At 41.2% G+C, this 21,322-nt stretch overlaps 1 protein-coding gene across 2 annotated transcripts in view; it reads left to right on the forward strand.

Moving 5' to 3' along the window:
* LOC139553705 (runt-related transcription factor 3-like) overlaps positions 1 to 21,322 on the forward strand; it is an 89,530-nt gene that overhangs the window by 490 nt on the left and 67,718 nt on the right. For both annotated transcript variants that reach the window (XM_071366299.1, XM_071366300.1), the window contains exon 2: positions 15 to 136. In XM_071366299.1, coding sequence (XP_071222400.1) covers positions 79 to 136 — 58 coding nt within the window. In that variant the 5' untranslated portion in view covers positions 15 to 78. The remainder of the gene's footprint in view (positions 1 to 14; positions 137 to 21,322) is intronic.

Consider the following 21,322-nt stretch of genomic DNA (forward strand, 5'->3'; position numbering starts at 1 on the left):
TGTGTCTCTCCAAGGTTGATCATTATCAACTGTAGAGAGGGCTGGCGACCACTCTGGCACCACTTCAGGCACGAGGACATGGCTTCTAACAGCATCTTTGATTCCTTCGGCAACTACGGCCCCACTCTACTGAGAGGTAAGAACTCTTTCCTCCTCTCCCTCTCTCTCTCTCTCTCTCTCTCTCTCTCTCTCTCTCTCTCTCTCTCTCTCTCTCTCTCTCTCTCTCTCTCTCTCTCTCTCTCTCTCTCTCTCTCTCTCTCTCTCTCTCTCCTCTGTCACGTCTGTGGCTTGAGGTGTCAGAGAGAGAATGATATTGGCGGCTCTGGCGGGCCCCTCGTTCCCAGTTGTTTAAAATGTCTGTTTGGCAGCAGAAGGAGTGTGAGGGTTTGTGTGTGTGTGTGTGTGTATGTGTGTATGTGTGTGTGTGTGTGTGTGTGTGTGTGTGTGTGTGTGTGTGTGTGTGTGTGTGTGTGTGTGTGTGTGTGTGTGTGTGTGTGTGTGTGTGTGTGTGTGTGTGTGTGTGTGTGTGTGTGTGTGTGTGTGTGTGTGTGTGTGTGTGTGTGTGTGTGTGTGTGTGTGCACGTGTGTGTGTGTGTGCACGTGTGTGTGTGTGTGCACGTGTGTGTGTGCACGTGTGTGTGCGAGTTTACTTCAAAAACAAAAGGGACAGCAACACCTCTGAAAGTGAAACTTTATTTTGGTGTTTGAGTAGACCCTCTCTGGTGTCCTTCCACCACACTCACCAAATGTCCTTAACGTTCCTATTTAATGGGATGAAAGGAGGCATGGGTCAATACAGTAGCTGAGGCCGTTAGTGACAGGGTCCTTACAGCTTTGGGCCTCAGTGCTGTGTTTTATGTAGTCTTGATGGTGCACACCGTAATGGGCTTCTTACCACAGGCATCAAGTGGGAGATTTTCTAGCTCTCTGGGAGAGTAAGAGGAGGGCTGACCAGCCTTTACTGGAACACAGCAATACAATAAAACAGAAAGAGAAGAAACATTGGTCTGTCTCCTACACTACTTACAGGAGGTACTCTTGGCCTGTGTGGTGAGGTGAGTGCATTACACTCATGCTGAAGACTGCTCTTAATGAAGGAGCCATTTGTTTCCATGGTTATCTCAATCCAGCAGCCCTTACTTGGGAGTACATTCTACCTTGACTTCAAATTAAGAGAGAATTGTTTAGCTGTTATAATAAAACAATAAATTATAAGATTATTTGATAATAATGTAGTAAAATTAGGTTACATGTAGTGATAGATGATTCAATTACGTTTTTTAAGTGAGTGTTGTTGCGAGAGACCCTCAGCCAACACCTTGCACAGTTAATTCAAACAGTTTCAACCTTTAGATTTAGAGAAGTCAGATATTCTGCTATGACAACCAGAACATACACTCCCCTACATACACTCCCCTACGTACACTCCCCTACGTACACTCCCCTACGTACACTCCCCTACGTACACTGCCCTACGTACACTCCCCTACGTACACTCCCCTACGTACACTCCCCTACGTACACTCCCCTACCTACACTCCCCTACGTACACTCCCCTACGTACACTCCCCTACATACACTCCCCTACATACACTCCCCTACGTATTTATTTGGACAGTGAAACTAAAACGTTTCATTTGGTTCTATACTCCAACATTTGGGATTTGAGATGCTTTATATGTGGCAACAGTACAGAGTGTCTCCTTTTATTTCAGGATGTTTTAATACAAATCTGTTTTACCATTTAGAAAGCACTTTGTGAATCTACTCCCTCCAGTTGAAGGTGTCATAAGTATTGGGACAAATTCACTTATAGTGTATTACGTTTAGTCAGAAGTTCAGTATTTGGTCGCACATTCCTATCACGCAAAGTCTCTCACCATTACCAATAACAGCGGAGGTTAGGGTTTTATTGGGAGTATGATATTTATGCATCTGTAACTTTCTCACTCATTATTATTCACGATTTATTCATGATTATCCATAATAATGGTAGCATTCACATTAATGTAGAAGTATTCAGAAACATATTCTGTTATTATTTACAATAAAAGTGACTCCAAAATGACATAATACATAATTTCCCATTCATTTCTATTGGGCACAAGATAAACTAAAACACAACCAAAACAAACTGAAATTGCATCCAACAATTTTGTAAAGTCACAAGCTTGAGCTTCATTGCATGCTAGGATAGGACAAAATACAACACTTTGACTACATTTAATGCACTATAAGTGAATTTGTCCAAATACTTATGACACTTTCAAATGGGGGGACTAGATACATAAAGCGCTTTCATTTCTAAACGGTAAAACAAATATGTATAAAAATACCCTCAAATAAAAGGTGACATTCTGTACTGTCGCCTCACATAAAACATTTGCTCTACAATCCAAAATGCTTGAGTATAGAGCCAAATTAAAAGTTTTAGCTTCACTGACCAAATAAATACAGTTGAAGTCGGAAGTTTACATACACTTAGGTTGGAGTCATTAAAACTCGTTTTTCAACAACTCCACAAATGTCTTGTTAACAAAAAATAGTTTTGGCAAGTCGGTTAGAACTATTTTGTGCATGACACAAGGAATATTTCCAAAAATTGTTTACAGACAGATTATTTCACTTATAATTCACTGTATCACAATTCCAGTGGGTCAGAAGTTTAAATACACAAAGTTGACTGTGCCTTTAAACAGCTTGGAAAATTCCAGAAAATTATGTCATGGCTTTAGAAGCTTCTGATAGGCTAATTGACATCATTTGAGTCAATTGGAGGTGTACGTGTGGATATATTTCAAGGCCTACCTTCAAACTCAGTGCCTCTTTGCTTGACATCATGGGAAAATCAAAAGAAATCAGCCAAGACCTCAGAAAAAAATTGTAGACCTCCACAAGTCTGGTTCATCCTTGGGAGCAATTTCCAAACACCTGAAGGTACCACGTTCATCTGTACAAACAGTAGTACGCAAGTATAAACACCATAGGACCACGCAGCCATCATACCGGAAGGAGACGCGTTCTGTATCCTAGAGATGAACGTACTTTGGTGCGAAAAGTGCAAATCATCCCAGAACAACAGCAAAGGACCTTGTGAAGATGCTGGAGGAAACAGGTACAAAAGTATCTATATCCACAATAAAACGAGTCCTATATCAACATAACATGAAAGGCCGTTCAGCAAGGAAGAAGCCACTGCTCCAAAACCGCCATAAAAAAGCCAGACTACGGTTTGTAACTGCACATGGGTGACAAAGATCGTACTTTTTGGAGAAATGTCCTCTGGTCTGATGAAACAAAGATAGAACTGTTTGGCTATAATGACCATCGTTATGTTTGGAGGAAAAAGGGGGACGCTTGCAAGCCGAAGAACATTATCCCAACTGTGAAGCACTGGGGTGGCATCATCATGTTGTGGGGGTGCTTTGCTGGTGCACTTCACAAAATAGATGGCATCATGAGGCAGGAAAATTATGTGGATATATTGAAGCAACATCTCAAGACATCAGTCTGGAAGTTAAAGCTTGGTCGCAAATGGGTCTTCCAAATGGACAATGACCCCAAGTATACTTCCAAAGTTGTGGCAAAATGGCTTAAGGACAACAAAGTCAAGGTATTGGAGTGGCCATCACAAAGCCCTGACCTCAATCCTACAGAAAATTTGTGGGCAGAACTGAAAAAGCGTGTGTGAGCAAGGAGGCCTACAAACCTGACTCAGTTACACCAGCTCTGTCAGGAGGAATGGGCCAAAATTCACACAACTTATTGTGGGAAGCTTGTGGAAGGCTACCCGAAATGTTTGACCCAAGTTAAACAATTTAAAGGCAATGCTACCAAATACTAATTGAGTGTATGTAAACTTCTGACCCACTGGGAATGTGATGAAAGAAATAAAAGCTGAAATAAATAATTCTCTGTACTATTATTCTGACATTTCACATTCTTAAAATAAAGTGGTGATCCTAACTGACCAAAGACATGGAATTTTTACAAGGATTAAATGTCAGGAATTGTGAAAAACTGAGTTTAAATGTATTTGGCTAAGGTGTATGTAAACTTCCGACTTCAACTGTATATATAGTGCATTCGGAAAGTATTCAGACCCCTTCCATTTTTTTCATTTTTTTTTACGTTACAGCCATATTCTAAAAATGATTAAATTAACAATGTTCCTCATCAATCTACACACAATACCCCATAATGACAAAGGGAAATCAGAAATACCTTATTAACATATGTATTCAAACCCTTTGCTATGAGACTCGAAATTGAGCTCAGGTGCATCCTGTTTCCATTGATCATCCTTGAGACATTTCACATTCTTAATATAAAGTGGTGATCCTAACTGACCTAAGACAGGGAATTTTTACTAGCATTAAATGTTATGCATTGTGAAAAACTGAGTTTAAATGTATTTCGCTAAGATGTATGTAAACTTCCGACTTCAACTGTATGTAGGGGAGTGTAAGTAGGCGAGTGTAAATAAGCGAGTGTAAGTAGGGGAGTGTAAGTAGGGGCTATGTAAGTAGGGGAGTGTAAGTAGGGGAGTGTAAGTAGGGGCTATGTAAGTAGGGGTTATGTAAGTAGGGGAGTGTAAGTAGGGGATATGTAAGTAGGGGATATGTAAGTAGGGGAGTGTAAGTAGGGGAGTGTAAGTAGGGGCTATGTAAGTAGGGGCTATGTAAGTAGGGGAGTGTAAGTAGGCGCTATGTAAGTAGGGGCTATGTAAGTAGGGGAGTGTAAGTAGGGGAGTGTAAGTAGGGGAGTGTAAGTAGGGGCTATGTAAGTAGGGAAGTGTAAGTATTACATAGTTTCCTCTCTTTCTAGCTGCTTCAAAATTTGATTCGTATTATTTTGCTATCAATCTAAAAAGTCCCTAACATGCCATTTTAACGAGAGCACGTCGCTGTGAGAGTCACTGAGCCATTAATCTGAGGAGGTCTGGGAGATTGGTTCCCACTGTTTCTGCTACATCAAAAAATGGCACAAAAATCTCCACTTTATTGAGGCCTGGTTGTTGTGTTAATTAGAGACAGCCACAGGAGAAGTACTACCAGCTCCTAATTGTTTGCAGAATATATCTTAACATTTCTGGAGCCCCGGTTCCCCCGCTACCCACACACACTCACACACATTCACACATTCACACACACACATTCACACATACACACACACACACACACACACACACACACACACACACACACACACACACACACACACACACACACACACACACACACACACACACACACACACACACACACACACACACACACACACACACACACACACACACACACACACACACACACACTCACACACACACACACTCACACACACACTCACACATACATACACTCCCATCTGCCGCTCATTTGAAAACAAGCCTCTGATATCCCTACTGGAACCACAGTACAGTGAGCAGAGTGACAGAGGATGGTGTTCTAGTGTTCTCACAGCTCAGACAGATACTCAGTCATTTATAGTTTCCTCTTGACAAAGCCACATCTCTGCAACATATCTTTCGCTCTCTCTCCTTCGTTCTCTTTCTCTGCATCACTAAGTATGTCTCTCTCTCTTATTCCTCCTCTCTTTCTGCATCCCTCTCATCTCTTCATTGTTTATTATCATGCAGTCGTGAGGTTGTAGTTGTTGGTTGATTATCCTCCTTTCAAGTATTAACATGTTACTCTCTAATGTCTGAAAAAGATCTGACTTGGGATCAGATCTCATACTTAGTAGGGTTCTTTTGTAATGCGATTCGGATGCTTGATTTAGTTTTTCAGCAGTATCACTGTAGCGAGAAGGGAAACTGATGTGCATGCGAAAGATAGGCTGGAAACAAAGAGAACATTTAAAGCTGTAATCGCCATTGGAAATCATTAGTGAATATGCAATATCCTTTTACAATTCGTTCAGTCTAGAAAATGAAACCAAACTGTAACAGAACAAAGGCCAAAAGTCATTAAATCCTCCAGTTCAATTTGAAAGCATTTCAAATAAAGACTACCTCATGTAAGCAAAATACTCTGGCGGTTAGTTTAACAACTTGCATTACACAGGCGTAGCAATTTGGCCAAGATCTTCTTTTTTTTGATTGAAATCAAACTGTAATTAGGAGGAACGGGTTGAAAAAATCAGGGAGACTGCTTAATGTTTGTGGATAACTTTATGCTTCCAAGTCCTGACTTTAATCACATGATACATGAATCCTAAATGGAAATGTGGCTGTACAGTGCATTCGGAAAGTATTCATACCCCTTCCCCTTTTTCCACATTTTTTTTACATTAAACCCTTATTCTAAAATGTATTAAATAAATGTTTTTTCTCATCAATCTACACACAAACCCCACAATGACAAAGCGAAAACAGGTTTTTAGACATTTTTGCAAATGTATTAAATAAAACTGAAAAACATTATTTACATAAGCATTCAGACCCTTTGCTATGAGACTCGAAATTGAGCTCAGGTGCATCCTGTTTCCATTGATCACCCTTGAGATGTTTCTACAACTTGATTGGAGTCCACCTGTGGTAAATTCAATTGATTGGACATGATTTGACAAGGCACGCACCTGTCTATATAAGGTTCCACAGTTGACAGTGCATGTCAGAACAAAAACCAAGCCATGAGTTCGAAGGAATTGTCCGTAGAGCTCCGAGACAGGATTGTGTCAATGCACAGATCTGGGGAAGGGTACCAAAAATGTCTGCAGCATAGAAGGTCCCCAAGAACACAGTGGCCTCCATCATTCTTAATTGGAAGAAGTTTAGAACCACCAAGACTCTTCCTAGAGCTGGCCGCTCATCCAAGTCTAGCAATCGGGGGAGAAGGGCCTTGGTCACCTTTCCACAGAAGTGACCAAGAACCCGATGGTCATTCTGACAGAGCTCCAGAGTTCCTCTGTGGAGATGGAAGAACCTTCCAGAAGGACAACCATCTCTGCAGCACTCCACCAATCAGGTCTTTATGGTAGAGTGGCCAGACGGAAGCCACTCCTCAGTAAAAGTCACACGACAGCCCGCCTGGAGTTTGCCGAAAGGCACCTAAAGGACTCTCAGACCATGAGTTGAGTTGAGTTGAGTTTATTTTTATTTTTACAGGGACAGTGCACATTAATCAACATTTCAGTAAAAGTGCCGGTTTAAGCCACCCGGCTAATTTTCAACCGCAGTCCCTGGGCAGGTTATTAAAAATAATTACAATAACAATACAGACAATCAATGAGCAGTGAGCACACGCAGAGCAACATAAGACAAGCAAGACGTAGCATGCAGACAGAGCAACATAGCACAAAAAGCAACAAGAAAAAATCCATAAAAGCAACAGAGTGCTTCCACACCTCACAAGCTACAGACAACAGACAACATGGAAAGCGACAATACACAACTAGGGATTATGTCTGATTGGCCTTTAGCCATGTCTTCATGTTTGAGAAACAAGAGAAACAAGATTCAATGGTATGATGAAACTAAGATTGAATTATTTGGCGGAATGCCAAGAGTCATCTCTGGACGAAACCTGACACCATCCCTACGGTGAAGATGGGGGTGGCAGCATCATGCTATGGAGATGTTTTCCAGCGGCAGGGACTGGGAGACAAGTCAGGATCGAGGGAAAGATGAACGGAACAAAGTACAGAGAGATCCTTGATGGAAAAGCTGCGTCAGAACACTCAGGACTACAGACTGAGGCGAAGGTTCACCTTCCAACAGGAACTTGGCACACTGCCAAGACAATGCAGGAGTGGCTTCGGGACAAGTCTCTAAATGTCCTTGAGTGGCCCAGCCAGAGCCTGGACTTGAACCAAATCGAATGTCTCTGGAGAGACCTCAAAATGTGATAAAAATATATTTAAAAATTATACGTTTTTAAAACCTGGGGTATTGTGTTTCGATTGATTGAAATATTTTATCGAGTTTAGGCTGTAACGTAAAAAAATATGGGAAAAGTCAAGGGGTCTGAATACTTTCCAAATGCACTGTGTACATCTTATCAGAAGTCATTAATTTTTTAACTTGACTAGTTCAGAAAATTGTCAACATCAAAAGTTCTTCAGAATTGTATCAATATCTATCTCTATTGATTAGCAACGCAAGAGAGATCCTGTATAGCTTACACATTGATTAATGTGTTCAGAAATGTTCTGAATATATAAATAAAAGCACGCACAGAAACCCTGTCCACAAGCAAGTATAGAATGATATTCTTAGTTCCATCACATTAAGCAGCAGCATATCTCAAGCTGAGAAGTGAACACATATGAGCATGTGATGTGCAACATCTGATGCGCTTCTCGTGAGAAAAGAATGTGCTTCACCTCAAAAACCTCACTCCTGTAGCACAGAGAAGGGGAGAGAGAAAAGAGAGAGAAAAGAGAGAGAAAAGAGCGAAGAGAAGTGAGAGAGGGACACTGAAGCTCTTACGGTATTTATAATACTAGGTCAGTTAGTACACTATGGCTGAGTGTAAGTGTGCGAGATGGAGAGGCTCTCTAAAGGCGCTAATCTGATACAGACTAACAGCTCGTGTCGTTCTCCGATAATAACCACAATGAGGTTACACCTGCTCCTCTCTCTGCTCCTCTCTCACAACAGACCTGTTATCCAGAGACACACCAAGCATCCAACCATTACTGGAGATATAACCATCTGAGGTATGCTAAATACTCACAGAACTAACATGAATAGCTTGGTATCTCAAATTCTGGAAATCTTGTCAATACGAGTTAAAAAAAAAAGCCCACACTCACTTTCTTCATACACTTTTATTGGGTTACAAACCTTCCACTTTGGCTGTATTCAGTGTTTGAGCCAGGTGATGTACCTAGTTTACAGTGAGTCTGATTGGGCATAGGCACTGGGTCATATACTTGGTTTGGTTCCCTGACTACTTTTCTTCCTAGTTGTTTTCCTCCTAGTTGTTTTCTTCCTAGTTGTTTTCTTCCTAGTTGTTTTCCTCCTAGTTGTTTTCCTCCTAGTTGTTTTCCTCCTAGTTGTTTTCTTCCTAGTTGTTTTCTTCCTAGTTGTTTTCCTCCTAGTTGTTTTCCTCCTAGTTGTTTTCCTCCTAGTTGTTTTCTTCCTAGTTGTTTTCCTCCTAGTTGTTTTCCTCCTAGTTGTTTTCTTCCTAGTTGTTTTCCTCCTAGTTGTTTTACTCCTAGTTGTTTTCCTCCTAGTTGTTTTCTTCCTAGTTGTTTTCTTCCTAGTTGTTTTCCTCCTAGTTGTTTTCTTCCTAGTTGTTTTCTTCCTAATTGTTTTCTTCCTAGTTGTTTTCCTCCTAGTTGTTTTCCTCCTAGTTGTTTTCCTCCTAGTTGTTTTCTTCCTAGTTGTTTTCCTCCTAGTTAGTTGTTTTCCTCCTAGTTAGTTGTTTTCCTCCTAGTTGTTTTCCTCCTAGTTGTTTTCTTCCTAGTTGTTTTCTTCCTAGTTGTTTTCCTCCTAGTTGTTTTCCTCCTAGTTGTTTTCTTCCTAGTTGTTTTCTTCCTAGTTGTTTTCTTCCTAGTTGTTTTCTTCCTAGTTGTTTTCCTCCTAGTTGTTTTCCTCCTAGTTGTTTTCTTCCTAGTTGTTTTCTTCCTAGTTGTTTTCCTCCTAGTTGTTTTCCTCCTAGTTGTTTTCCTCCTAGTTGTTTTCCTCCTTGTTGTTTTCTTCCTAGTTGTTTTCCTCCTAGTTGTTTTCCTCCTAGTTGTTTTCCTCCTAGTTGTTTTCCTCCTAGTTGTTTTCCTCCTAGTTGTTTTCCTCCTAGTTGTTTTCCTCCTAGTTGTTTTCTTCCTAGTTGTTTTCTTCCTAGTTGTTTTCTTCCTAGTTGTTTTCTTCCTAGTTGTTTTCCTCCTAGTTGTTTTCTTCCTAGTTGTTTTCCTCCTAGTTGTTTTCCTCCTAGTTGTTTTCTTCCTAGTTGTTTTCCTCCTAGTTGTTTTCCTCCTAGTTGTTTTCCTCCTAGTTGTTTTCCTTCTAGTTGTTTTCTTCCTAGTTGTTTTCTTCCTAGTTGTTTTCCTCCTAGTTGTTTTCCTCCTAGTTGTTTTCTTCCTAGTTGTTTTCTCCTAGTTGTTTTCCTCCTAGTTGTTTTCCTCCTAGTTGTTTTCTTCCTAGTTGTTTTCTTCCTAGTTGTTTTCCTCCTAGTTGTTTTCCTCCTAGTTGTTTTCTTCCTAGTTGTTTTCCTCCTAGTTGTTTTCCTCCTAGTTGTTTTCCTCCTTGTTGTTTTCTTCCTAGTTGTTTTCCTCCTAGTTGTTTTCCTCCTAGTTGTTTTCCTCCTAGTTGTTTTCTTCCTAGTTGTTTTCCTCCTAGTTGTTTTCTTCCTAGTTGTTTTCCTCCTAGTTGTTTTCTTCCTAGTTGTTTTCTTCCTAGTTGTTTTCCTCCTAGTTGTTTTCCTCCTAGTTAGTTGTTTTCCTCCTAGTTGTTTTCCTCCTAGTTGTTTTCCTCCTAGTTGTTTTCTTCCTAGTTGTTTTCCTCCTAGTTGTTTTCCTCCTAGTTGTTTTCTTCCTAGTTGTTTTCTTCCTAGTTGTTTTCTTCCTAGTTGTTTTCCTCCTAGTTGTTTTCTTCCTAGTTGTTTTCTTCCTAGTTGTTTTCCTCCTAGTTGTTTTCCTCCTAGTTGTTTTCCTCCTAGTTGTTTTCCTCCTAGTTGTTTTCTTCCTAGTTGTTTTCCTCCTAGTTGTTTTCCTCCTAGTTGTTTTCCTCCTAGTTGGGAAGCTTGTTTTCCAAGCCAGCCCTTTAGACAGGAGGACGTATAGACTGTAACGCTCAGGGGAGCCAGTTCCTTTGTGGCAGAAAAAAGGCCCCAGTTTATTAGGGTGGGAATGGTTTTATATGTTTGGCTTGTTGCACTGTATGAATGAAAGTTAATTTCTGTGTGAGAAAAAATGTACAATGCTTCGCCACGGTAGTAGTGGGGTTATTTTGGTGGATTCTGGGAGGTGGTCTGGTTAGTTCTACAACTTGGAAATTAAAAGCTGAAGGAGTCATGACTGGTAAAACCCTCAAATTAATTCTCTAACATTACGGATAAGCCTCAAGATGAATTTAACGAAAGGATCAGATCTTTGATGCCAAAAACATTACAAAAAAGTTATTGTGGCAGTGTCATAAGGTACTAGACAGTAGCTTACTATCAAAAGTGTAGAAATCTGCAGTGAGGAAGAATGGCCCCTGGGGAATTTATTAATCACTTAGACATGTGGTGTGTTTTTTTCTCCCTCCTAAATTAATAATATACTTAATTGGAAGCCAGTCAAATCCTTTCTGCTGAGCGCCAGGCCTTCAAAGCCAAAACATGGAGATTGGCTGAGTGAGCTGAAATCTGTAACCAGATATTAAGAGTTTCAATATTCGAAAGCTAGGCAAATAATGAAAAACTCACGACGGCCACCGAGTAGCGGAATCCTGTCTCCAATTTAGCCGAGTATAATATCTATTTATAAAACTCTGAGGGCATATTGGATGGGAGCAACGCTCTGGACTTGATTAGTGTTGTAAACGTTTGAGGTACTTATTTACTTTTTGGACTGTCTCGTCGTTTTCACTGTCTGTCAATACCCATTGATGGGAAACGCCTTCAGGGGTCGCCAACAAGATGGCTTCCAGGTAGAAGAAGGCAGGAGACATTTGCTGATTTTGTGGTCAATCAACCCCCAAACCCCATCTCCCCTAAATTGTTTGGCTGAGCACGCTAAACTCTATATAATGTTGGTCAAGGTTAAAGTTGTGCTAAGTGTTGTAGTAAATAACATTTTCTGGTGGTCAACCAGCAACCACAAGGCTCCAAGTTGAACCCTTTTGGGTTCAATGTAGAAGGGTTCTACCTTGGACCAAATAAGGTTGTTCAAAGGGTTCTCCAATGGGGAAAGCTGAAGAATATTTTTTGTTTGGACAAGAAAGTATTTTGGAAAGGCCAACAACTTATATTTCCATCAACAAACATCACTGGAGGGGTGACCAACTTGTTTCTGAAATTAATCTTGAAGACAAACTAAAGATAGACTTTGCATTGCATGGCATGGCTGGTGTGTATTGTGAATATGATCTGATGCTGGTTCCCGGCCAGTGGGCCATTGTGACAGACTGGATGAAGAATGAAGAAAGCTGTATGTGGCGTCTCAGCCCCTTTAGCACAGTTCATGCAGAGTTAGCCTGCACGTTAAGAGCAGCTCTCTGATTGTCTATGGCAGTTCTGAGGAGACTGAACGCTGTGAATGTATGCTAAATACTTTACCACACCACCCTCAGACGAACAAAAATGAGACAATATGTATTATACCCTTCCATAATAATTACAGAATGAAATAATTGGTATGGTGAGAGACACAAATGTTCAAGTCTGTCATGATACAATGCACTGGGATGTCAGCGCAATTTATAACGTCTAGACAAGTTATTTAAACTGGGACCCTTCGATGTGGAAAATAAATATCGGAACAGGAACACTAGCATGCAGGCAGGAAATTATTCAGACAACGACAATAAGTGGATAACTGGATGATGAGATAGAAATGATCACAATATAATATTTATACATCTACTGTATATGGCTGCAATATTCAGACGAGTCATTTCTTTAAGTTTAAACACCTTCTCGTATGAGCTGATAATATTTCATTAGGCCCTTATGATGCTGTTGGTTAAATCCACATCGTTACACTCGTGCTCTTCATGACCTCATCCCTTTTGTCTGAGAGACAATTGAATTATGAACAAACCCAGGCTGTTAATGTTTTATTTCACTTATTATGCAGTTGAATAACATATGCCCTAAGCTACAGCTGGTTTCATACACTGAGGCAGCTGACATTTAGGGGCAAGCAAAAGTCTAATACCACCAGTGATTATGGCATAGTGACCTAAGTGTGGCAATAATTAAGTTACAGGAAGATGATATAAGTGCTATTAAGTCTTAATTGCCATGTCATTAAGTGTTTATTACCGTGTAATTAACTATGATTTCAAAATTTCCCAAACAAGTCCCTAGTTAGAAGTGTTGGGCTAGTGAAGGAGAAATTAGATCATAACCAACAACTCATTTAAAGGAAATTAAAGAGTGAAAATGAAGATACTTCTTGAATATAAATTAATTATATGTAGTTTGTAAAGCTATCTTGTGAACAAGATTAAACAAACCTAGACAATAATTGGAGTCCATATGACCTGAATTTGAAACTTCTACAGCATGTTGTTGATTTTCAGAAGGCATGACCCCTCCCTGCATGCTTAGTGAATACCGTTAAACAGATGTTTTGAAAAACATCCTATCTGTTGCCAGAACATAAAGAAAAATCATCCCATTTAGGATAGTGTATGACAACTATTGCGGGTTTTAGTTTATTTTCACATTCAGCTCATTTCAGTTGCCCATGTACAGTATGACACATCTGGTTTTCAATGTGGAGACATGGAGCAATTCAACAGCAAAAACAGGTCAAACTGAACGTTAAGACTGAAGCCTCTTTTTCCTTCATTACAAGAAATCTTTAATCATGCTCAAAACATCCATTGCCCATCCCTCTTCCCAAAAGCAATAAAAAAAAAGTTAATTACGGTGGAAGAAAAATGCAGATAATGATAGGATATAGAAGCTGTAGGCTATGAAATAGTTTTTTATACTTTTTTCTCTGTTTTTCAAAGAAATATCTCAAGTTGTTTACGTTTAGTTAATTGTCTTTGGTGCAATAAAACGCATGATTTAGGGATGTGACAACCTGCCCAAAAAGTATAAAAAGTTATTTCAAGAGACGAAAGTTTCAGAAATGGGAATTTTTACTTCTTGGCTTTTTGGACACCATATTAGTCATAGTGAAACTGTCCTCTGTGAATTGAACCCTCTTTTAATGTACTGTACTTTAAGACTATATTTGGCAGATATAAGGGATTTGGCTTTTACATTAATGTCTTCAAGCAAATGCCAGTCAATTGAGTGTTGGTGGTCATAATGTATTTTACCGGTCATTCAGCTTTACCAGTCACAGGATTTGGGGAATTTCTACTTGTATAGTATGTAGATACCATAGCGAGGCACAGTGTTTTGTCAAATGGGTAGTTAAAAGTTAACAACAATGTTTGTATACTGAAAAGGCCATTCTACAACGGGTTAGTCAAAACAAACAGTGTGTTGAGACGCATTCTAAGCCATACTAAAAATTCAGTTGAGCACGGGTAAGCCGATGACGGAAAAATGGGAATCTGAGGAATCCCTGCTCATTCACTGTCCCATCAGCCAAGCCAGCCAATTAATTTACTTGATCTTCACTGTGAAAGGCATCTAAACATTATTTCCCCTTGCTTCTAGCCTAACATTTGGTTTGCAACAATGGGGGTTTGTACAAACGTTTGCTGTCTGTCTCTCGATATTTGCAACGTGGATTCAATATTGGATATCTTTTCTCAGCCAGTCGAAATCATGACTCAGCATCATTTTTATGGATATATACAAAGAATTGTCAAATAGAAAAAAGTGTCAAAGACTAAATGAAATGCAGCTACTTTTCTGTTATTCTAGCTGCACGGTTTGACGCAACTGTGTTAGCCGTAGTTGGGTAGCTAGCAAGCAAGCCAGCCCGCATGGCAACGGAACATTTAGAATGAACGACTGGATATAGACTGGGTCGCATCTCTGGCAACCTAACAGATAGAATGAATGGCCAGCCTGCTTGTCTAGCACACATACTGTAGATGTGTCGGGACTAGGCTGAGGAATAAAACAGTAGCCTATGAATACATTTATCAAAATACCGTTTTGTTTTTTTAAATTGGTAACCCTCAAGGTTGTGCAAAGCGACAAAACAACTTTTTTAGCATGGCTGTGCTGATTTACGGTACTCAGTTCAGCCTCGTACCTACAGTATGACTGCAGCACAACCGTGCTAAAAAAGTTGTTTAGCTTTCCCCCTCGTGTACAATTGCTTTATTGATAGTGAACATGACAAGAATACTAAGAATGAAAAGAATGCTACAAAAAACTACGTAAGAAGAAGTATTTTCCCCCTATAAGACTGACCTGAGGTAACCTTGGTGTGGATCTGTACCTTCTCTCCAGCTGCTCAGTTCTGTAATCCCTCAGCAGAAAGCCCTACACGGGGGAATACCCCCCCCCCCCCCCCCTTCCTAGCTATGGAGCAGAAGTGGTCCCTCTATCCCTTCCCATTCTCTCTCCCTTCTCTGTCTAGTGCTAGGTCACTCCGTCTGGCTCTGAAACTCTTCTCACAGACAAGACACAGACAATCACACACTTCGCACACACCCATCACACACGGACGCCGCACACACACATCACACACGCAGCCCTCTCCACACACACACATACAGACACACACTTGTCCAGACAGCTGACTGTGAGTATCTCTGTGTGCTGAGTCAGAGAGAAGTACTGTACAGTGTGTCAACATGATGACCATGTCATTCTCTCCCTCTCAATCCTGTCTGTCCTCAGTGTAATAGTCAGTAAGAGGTCACAGATGGCCTCCTGTTGATTTTATAACAGTTCAGGAAAACCCACAGTTGGGGTAAACGGTGACTTGTCTAAAAATACTGTGTTGTAAACCATCCTCCCTGGCAGTGGTGATGAATCATTTATTCTCACCTTCTCCCCCATGCTGTCAAACACCAACACACCATCAGCTGAAAGTTAAACCACTGTGATTTAAAGCCTCACAAACCAGACTCCTCTCTTCGCAGCCACACAACCTACACTGAACCTGAATGTTACCATCAACAAGAAACCTCTTATCTTCACACCGTCTCTTCCACCATCCCTTTGGCATTGAGACAGGATGTAGACTACAGGGCTACCCCTGCTAACGTAACCAACCCATAACCAAGCCAACAGACAAACGTGTGTATTACGTGTAGCTAGGGGCCAACCAACGCTCCTTTAATCAGCATCATTTCACAGCCAACAGTCAGTCAGTAGACTAGAAGCCTGTTATGGGTTTGATCAGGCTAATCACCACACAACCAGCCAGACTCCATCCTCCTGATTGGATTTATAAACGCTTGTTGTTGTCGTCGTTAGCCTGGCCCGCCCCGGCACTGAGGAGCCCGAGTGGCCGAACACAGCAATCAGAGGATTACAGATGTAGGATCTTAATTTGAGCCAGTTTGCTACAACAGGAAAGTAATCCTGCAGCAACAGGACATATTAATTATTATGTGGATTATAATTAATGGACATTTTTGTAGGGGTTGATACATTTTTCGTAAGGGAAAATATAGTCGGAAATTTCTAAGTGGAAATTGCAAACTTCAGAAGCCTTTTTGAACCTCAAATACACTACAAGTTTTACATTTACTGCATTGCAGGAAAGTTCTCCCACAACAGGGTGATCAAATGAAGATCCTACATCTGTAGTGAGCAGTTAGGTTTTCTCAGAGGCTCTGAGTCACAGAGAGAGAGGAAAGGTAAGTACGCTACACTACATGGGGCAAGGTGCTAACTACGCATGGGCAATGCCACTAGTGATTAGTCACAAAGATTATGAGAGGAAACATTCAGTCACTACAGACATATGGAGCTCATAGAGAGACAGAGACAGAGAGAGATGCATGGAGAAAGAGAGTCTCCGTCTGTCCGGACACTGTGAAAGTTCAGAGAAGAGACAAGAATTCAATGAAAATCACAGCATGATGCTGATGAGATGATGCTGATCCCTTCACTTACTATGATTGAATTCAAACTCAGTTGGGTTCAATTTGATGATTGACAGTAATAATTTTGTGCACAAAAGACAAGAGTGGTTTCATTGAAGGTGATAAAAGGATTTACTGTATGTCTGTGAGTCTCCTGAGCTCTTGAAACTCTCTGACGGAGAGGAGGAGCCTCACCCTTCCTGCATCGGGATGAAAGCCTTCAGGCCCATTGCAGGAGCTTGCTGCTTCCAAGAGTTGTCTCACGTCTGCAGTGGAAAGTACCATGGACAGTTGTCAGGAAACAGGCCCTGGGTCACTGTTTGATTCTAGTCTCGCTCTGTGGTGAGCCAGACAGGGCCGGCGAGATTGAAGTCCAGTGAAGAGGGAAATAAATGGGATTTCAATATATGGAAATGCTTTTAGGCATCTTTACACTTGAAAGAGTGTGACAGAACCTGGGATGACCTTTGTTTAAATACCCAAACAAGGACGAAAGAAGTTTAACGGGGCAGGATAGCTGCATAGAGTAAGTGTGTGTGTGTGTGTGTGTGTGTGTGTGTGTGTGTGTGTGTGTGTGTGTGTGTGTGTGTGTGTGTGTGTGTGTGTGTGTGTGTGTGTGTGTGTGTGTGTGTGTGTGTGTGTGTGTGTGTGTGTGTGTGTGTGTGTGTGTGTGTAGACAGTATAGTAGGCACATCACATTGACACAGTCAGGGATTAGGGATTGTTTGGTGAATTCCTCACCGGCTAGCCTTTTCTTCTTAGCAGTCATACCACTCATACGTGACATACCTTGTCTTGTTCCTTCATATTTCCAGAGGGAAGGGGCCCTATGCTCTACAAAAAAATAAAAACATGTGGCTTTTGTTGCAGGAAGGAATGAACAACAGCATTCCGTGAGCAACCACATGAAAGGTCCCCCTCGCCACGAGGCTAAACGAGGGCAGGCTCCCCTGCCTCCTTCTCCTGACGCGACTGTGACTAATTAACTAGAGAACAGAACTGACACTCCAGTCTATACATCTTCTCTTCTCCTCTCTCCTCTCTTCTACTCAAACTCTATCCTCCCCTCTGTTTAGCTTTCCTCCTCTCTCCATTCTCTTCTCCTCTCCTCTCCTCTCCGCTCCGCTGTTCTGCTCTGCTCTCTGCTCTCCTCATCCACACTGTTTAATTGTATAGGGCTCCACTCTGTGTTACGGCAGAGGGGACAGCCACACACGAGCACAAAGGGGCATTGTCTGCTGGTGAAAATGTGGTTTACAGGCCCAGCTATAATGGCTTGGTGGTTGCTGGCAGCCATGCGTGCTTCCTAATATTCGGTTCACATGCGATTTCATTTTGGGAAAACACTGAGTTATGGGGCTTTGCCTTTGTGCAAGAGGGACGCCTCGCCTCACAACTTATTTTCGGAGCCGGCGGGCTCGGGACTCAGCCAGCCTGGCCTCAAAGACTAGACGTAACATAGTAGACGTAAATCTGTGACAGCCAGTTTAGGATGATATGTTATGTTTGGTATTGTTACATATGACAGAAGGTTAGGGGAGAGTGAAATAAGTTGAGCCAAAGGGTTAGTTGAGCCACCCATTGTTTCTAGGAAACCATACACAAAACTAATCATGTGACCAAATATTTAAGAAGAGGTCATCATTTCATGGAGTCTGTAAAGGAAGAAACCACATGGTAAAAGTTAGAAAAAGAAAAAAAAGTTGAACCAAGGAAGGGAGAGAAGGGGAGAAGTTCAGTACCAAGGGATGAAAAAATTTACCTTATGACACTGAAGAGGTATATTAACAAATAAGAAAACGAACATGTATCTGTGCGAAAGAGAGGCTGTGACAGAGTAGCAGAGGCACACAAGGTCTCATCTGATGACATGGAGTCTGAGCTTGCTAAATGTATCAAGAATCTCACGGACCAGTTTAATAGGCTTAGTAGCCTCAAATGCAGAGAATTTGCTCTACGATTTGGCATGGCTATATACAGGAAGTACCAGTATTAAGTCGATGTGCAAGGGTATGAGATAATAAAATGACTATTTACAGGAAGTACCAGTACCGAGTCAATGTGCAGGCGTATGAGGTAATAACATGGCTATATAAAGGAAGTACCAGTATTGAGTCGATGTGCAGGGGTATGAGGTAATAACATGGCTATATACAGGGAGTACCAGTACCGAGTCGTTGAGCAGGGTACTAGGTAATAACATGACTATATACAGGAAGTACCAGTACTGAGTCGTTGTGCAGGGTACTAGGTAATAACATGGCTATATACAGGAAGTACCAGTACTGAGTCGTTGTGCAGGGTACTAGGTAATAACATGGCTATATACAGGAAGTACCAGTACTGAGTCGTTGTGCAGGGTACTAAGTAATAACATGGCTATATACAGGAAGTACCAGTACTGAGTCGTTGTGCAGGGTACTAGGTAATAACATGGCTATATACAGGAAGTACCAGTACTGAGTTGTTGTGCAGGGTACTAGGTAATAACATGGCTATATACAGGAAGTACCAGTACTGAGTTGTTGTGCAGGGTACTAGGTAATAACATGGCTATATACAGGAAGTACCAGTACTGAGTCGTTGTGCAGGGTACTAGGTAATTGAGGTAGTTATGTACATATAGTAGAGGTGAAGTGACTAGGCAACAGGATAGATAATAGACAGTAGTAGCAGTGTATGTGGTGAGTGTGAAAGTGTACGTGTGTGTGTGTGTGTGTGTGTGTGTGTGTGTGTGTGCGTGCGTGCGTGCGTGCGTGCGTGCGTGCATGCGTGCGTGCGTGCGTGCGTGCGTGCGTGCATGCGTGCGTGCGTGCGTGGCATCAGTATGCATGTGTGTGTGGGCGGCTCGTTCAGATTTCAAGCATTCAGGATTCAGGTGTTCAGGATTCAAACAATGAAGTATATGTTTTCAAAATGCTTCAAACAATGAAGTATATGTTTTCAAAATGCTTCAAACAATGAAGTATATGTTTTCAAAATGCTTCAAACAATGAAGTATATGTTTTCAAAATGCTTCAAACAATGAAGTATATGTTTTCAAAATGCTTCAAACAATTAAGTATATGCTTTCAAAATGCATGCTGCCTCCAGCTCACATTGCAAAGTGGTGTGTGACACGCTGATAGCCTGCCTACTGTTGCCTATGCACTTGAATGGCGAATGGGAGGCGCGCTTAAATGACCAGTTAAGAAATACAAATAGTAACTATTTTTTATCGTGCCAATCAAAATGGTTTGAACATGCAAATGCATTTAGAGCTGTTGAGCAAAATGACTGGGCTTATAACAGCATGTTTCACTCCAGCAGAAACAAGCTGAGGAGCAAAATGACTGGGCTTATAACAGCATGTTTCACTCCAGAAGAAACAAGCTGAGGAGCAGCAGCAGCTCCAGCGCTGTCTGGCAAGTGATATTCTGCTCCAAACAGGTTCTGTATGCTGTGCCCGTGTGATAGGATACATAACAACTAATGGAAATACACACGCCCCAATTTAATTCCCACAAATGTGGCTAATTAATCTAGTGAGCGGATGTGTGTGTGTGTGTGTTAGTGCTGAGCAATTAACCACATTTTTGTTATCGAAGTTGGTTAAATGATTTGAATTCCATTTTGTTACTTTTTTTTCTGTGAGCTTGATGTGCAGTTTCTGCAGAGATAAATCAGATCAAGTCTGAACTGTGCAATATAGTAGGGACTTGTAGTTTCCAACAGGCCAAAATTCTACATAGTTTAGTGCAGAAAACGTGGTAATTTCAATGACCCGAATCCATTACACCCCCGCTTAAACTTATCCGGTCTGTGGACAGAGAGAAGAGAGAACATCGAGAGGGATAGAAGCAGTTGCTTTGCAAGCCTGAAAATACATGATCTAAGTCGTGATTGATAGCTGGTATTCAGCAGTCATAAAGCCTTATTTACTTTGAAGAACTACGAAAATAGTGATTTTGTCAGACAGCATAGGCAGCAGCTCTATAGAGATGAGATAATGACTTGGAATGAAATAATAAAGGCATCAGATAAAACAAATATTTTGTTCAAGTAATGTGGATAAATGACGGTTAATTAATTTAGAATTGATACAGCATTCAACCCACATAATGCATAGTGCACTTAATGTAAAAACCGAGATCTGTGATTATTTCTTAATAATCTAACTGAAACCGAACCGACCTCAAAAAGCACTAATCCCTCAACACTATACTTACACCCCAACACACACTGTCTGTATGCCTGTGTGTCTGTGTAAGCCTAGTCAGTTGTACAACTGAATGCTTTCAACTGAAATGTGTCTTCCACATTTAACCCAACCCCTCTGAATCAGAGGTGCTGCCTCAATCGTCATCCACGTCTTCGGCACCCAGGGAACAGTGGGTTAACTGCCTTGCTCAGGACAACAGATTTTTACCTTGTCAGCTCGGGGATTCGATCCAGCAACCTTTCGGTTACTGGCCCAACACTCTAACGCACTAGGCTACCTGCCACCACCAACATCAAGCAGCCAAAGGCATCATCCTAATAGTATTAGCAACCCATGATAGTTGTTGCATCTTTAAATCCCCCATCTTTCTAACAGATATTTCCATCTCTGTCCATGAAACCGTTCCTATGTGCGGTGCGCATTTTAGAACGGGGTTTTCCCGCAAATTGCATTTTGGAACATTCAGGCATAGGCCTACTGCCGTGTGTACACCGCTGCACCAAAAATGGGAAGAA

This window comes from Salvelinus alpinus, chromosome 25 (genome assembly GCF_045679555.1).
Source record: "Salvelinus alpinus chromosome 25, SLU_Salpinus.1, whole genome shotgun sequence".
Classification (NCBI taxonomy): Eukaryota; Metazoa; Chordata; class Actinopteri; order Salmoniformes; family Salmonidae; genus Salvelinus; species Salvelinus alpinus.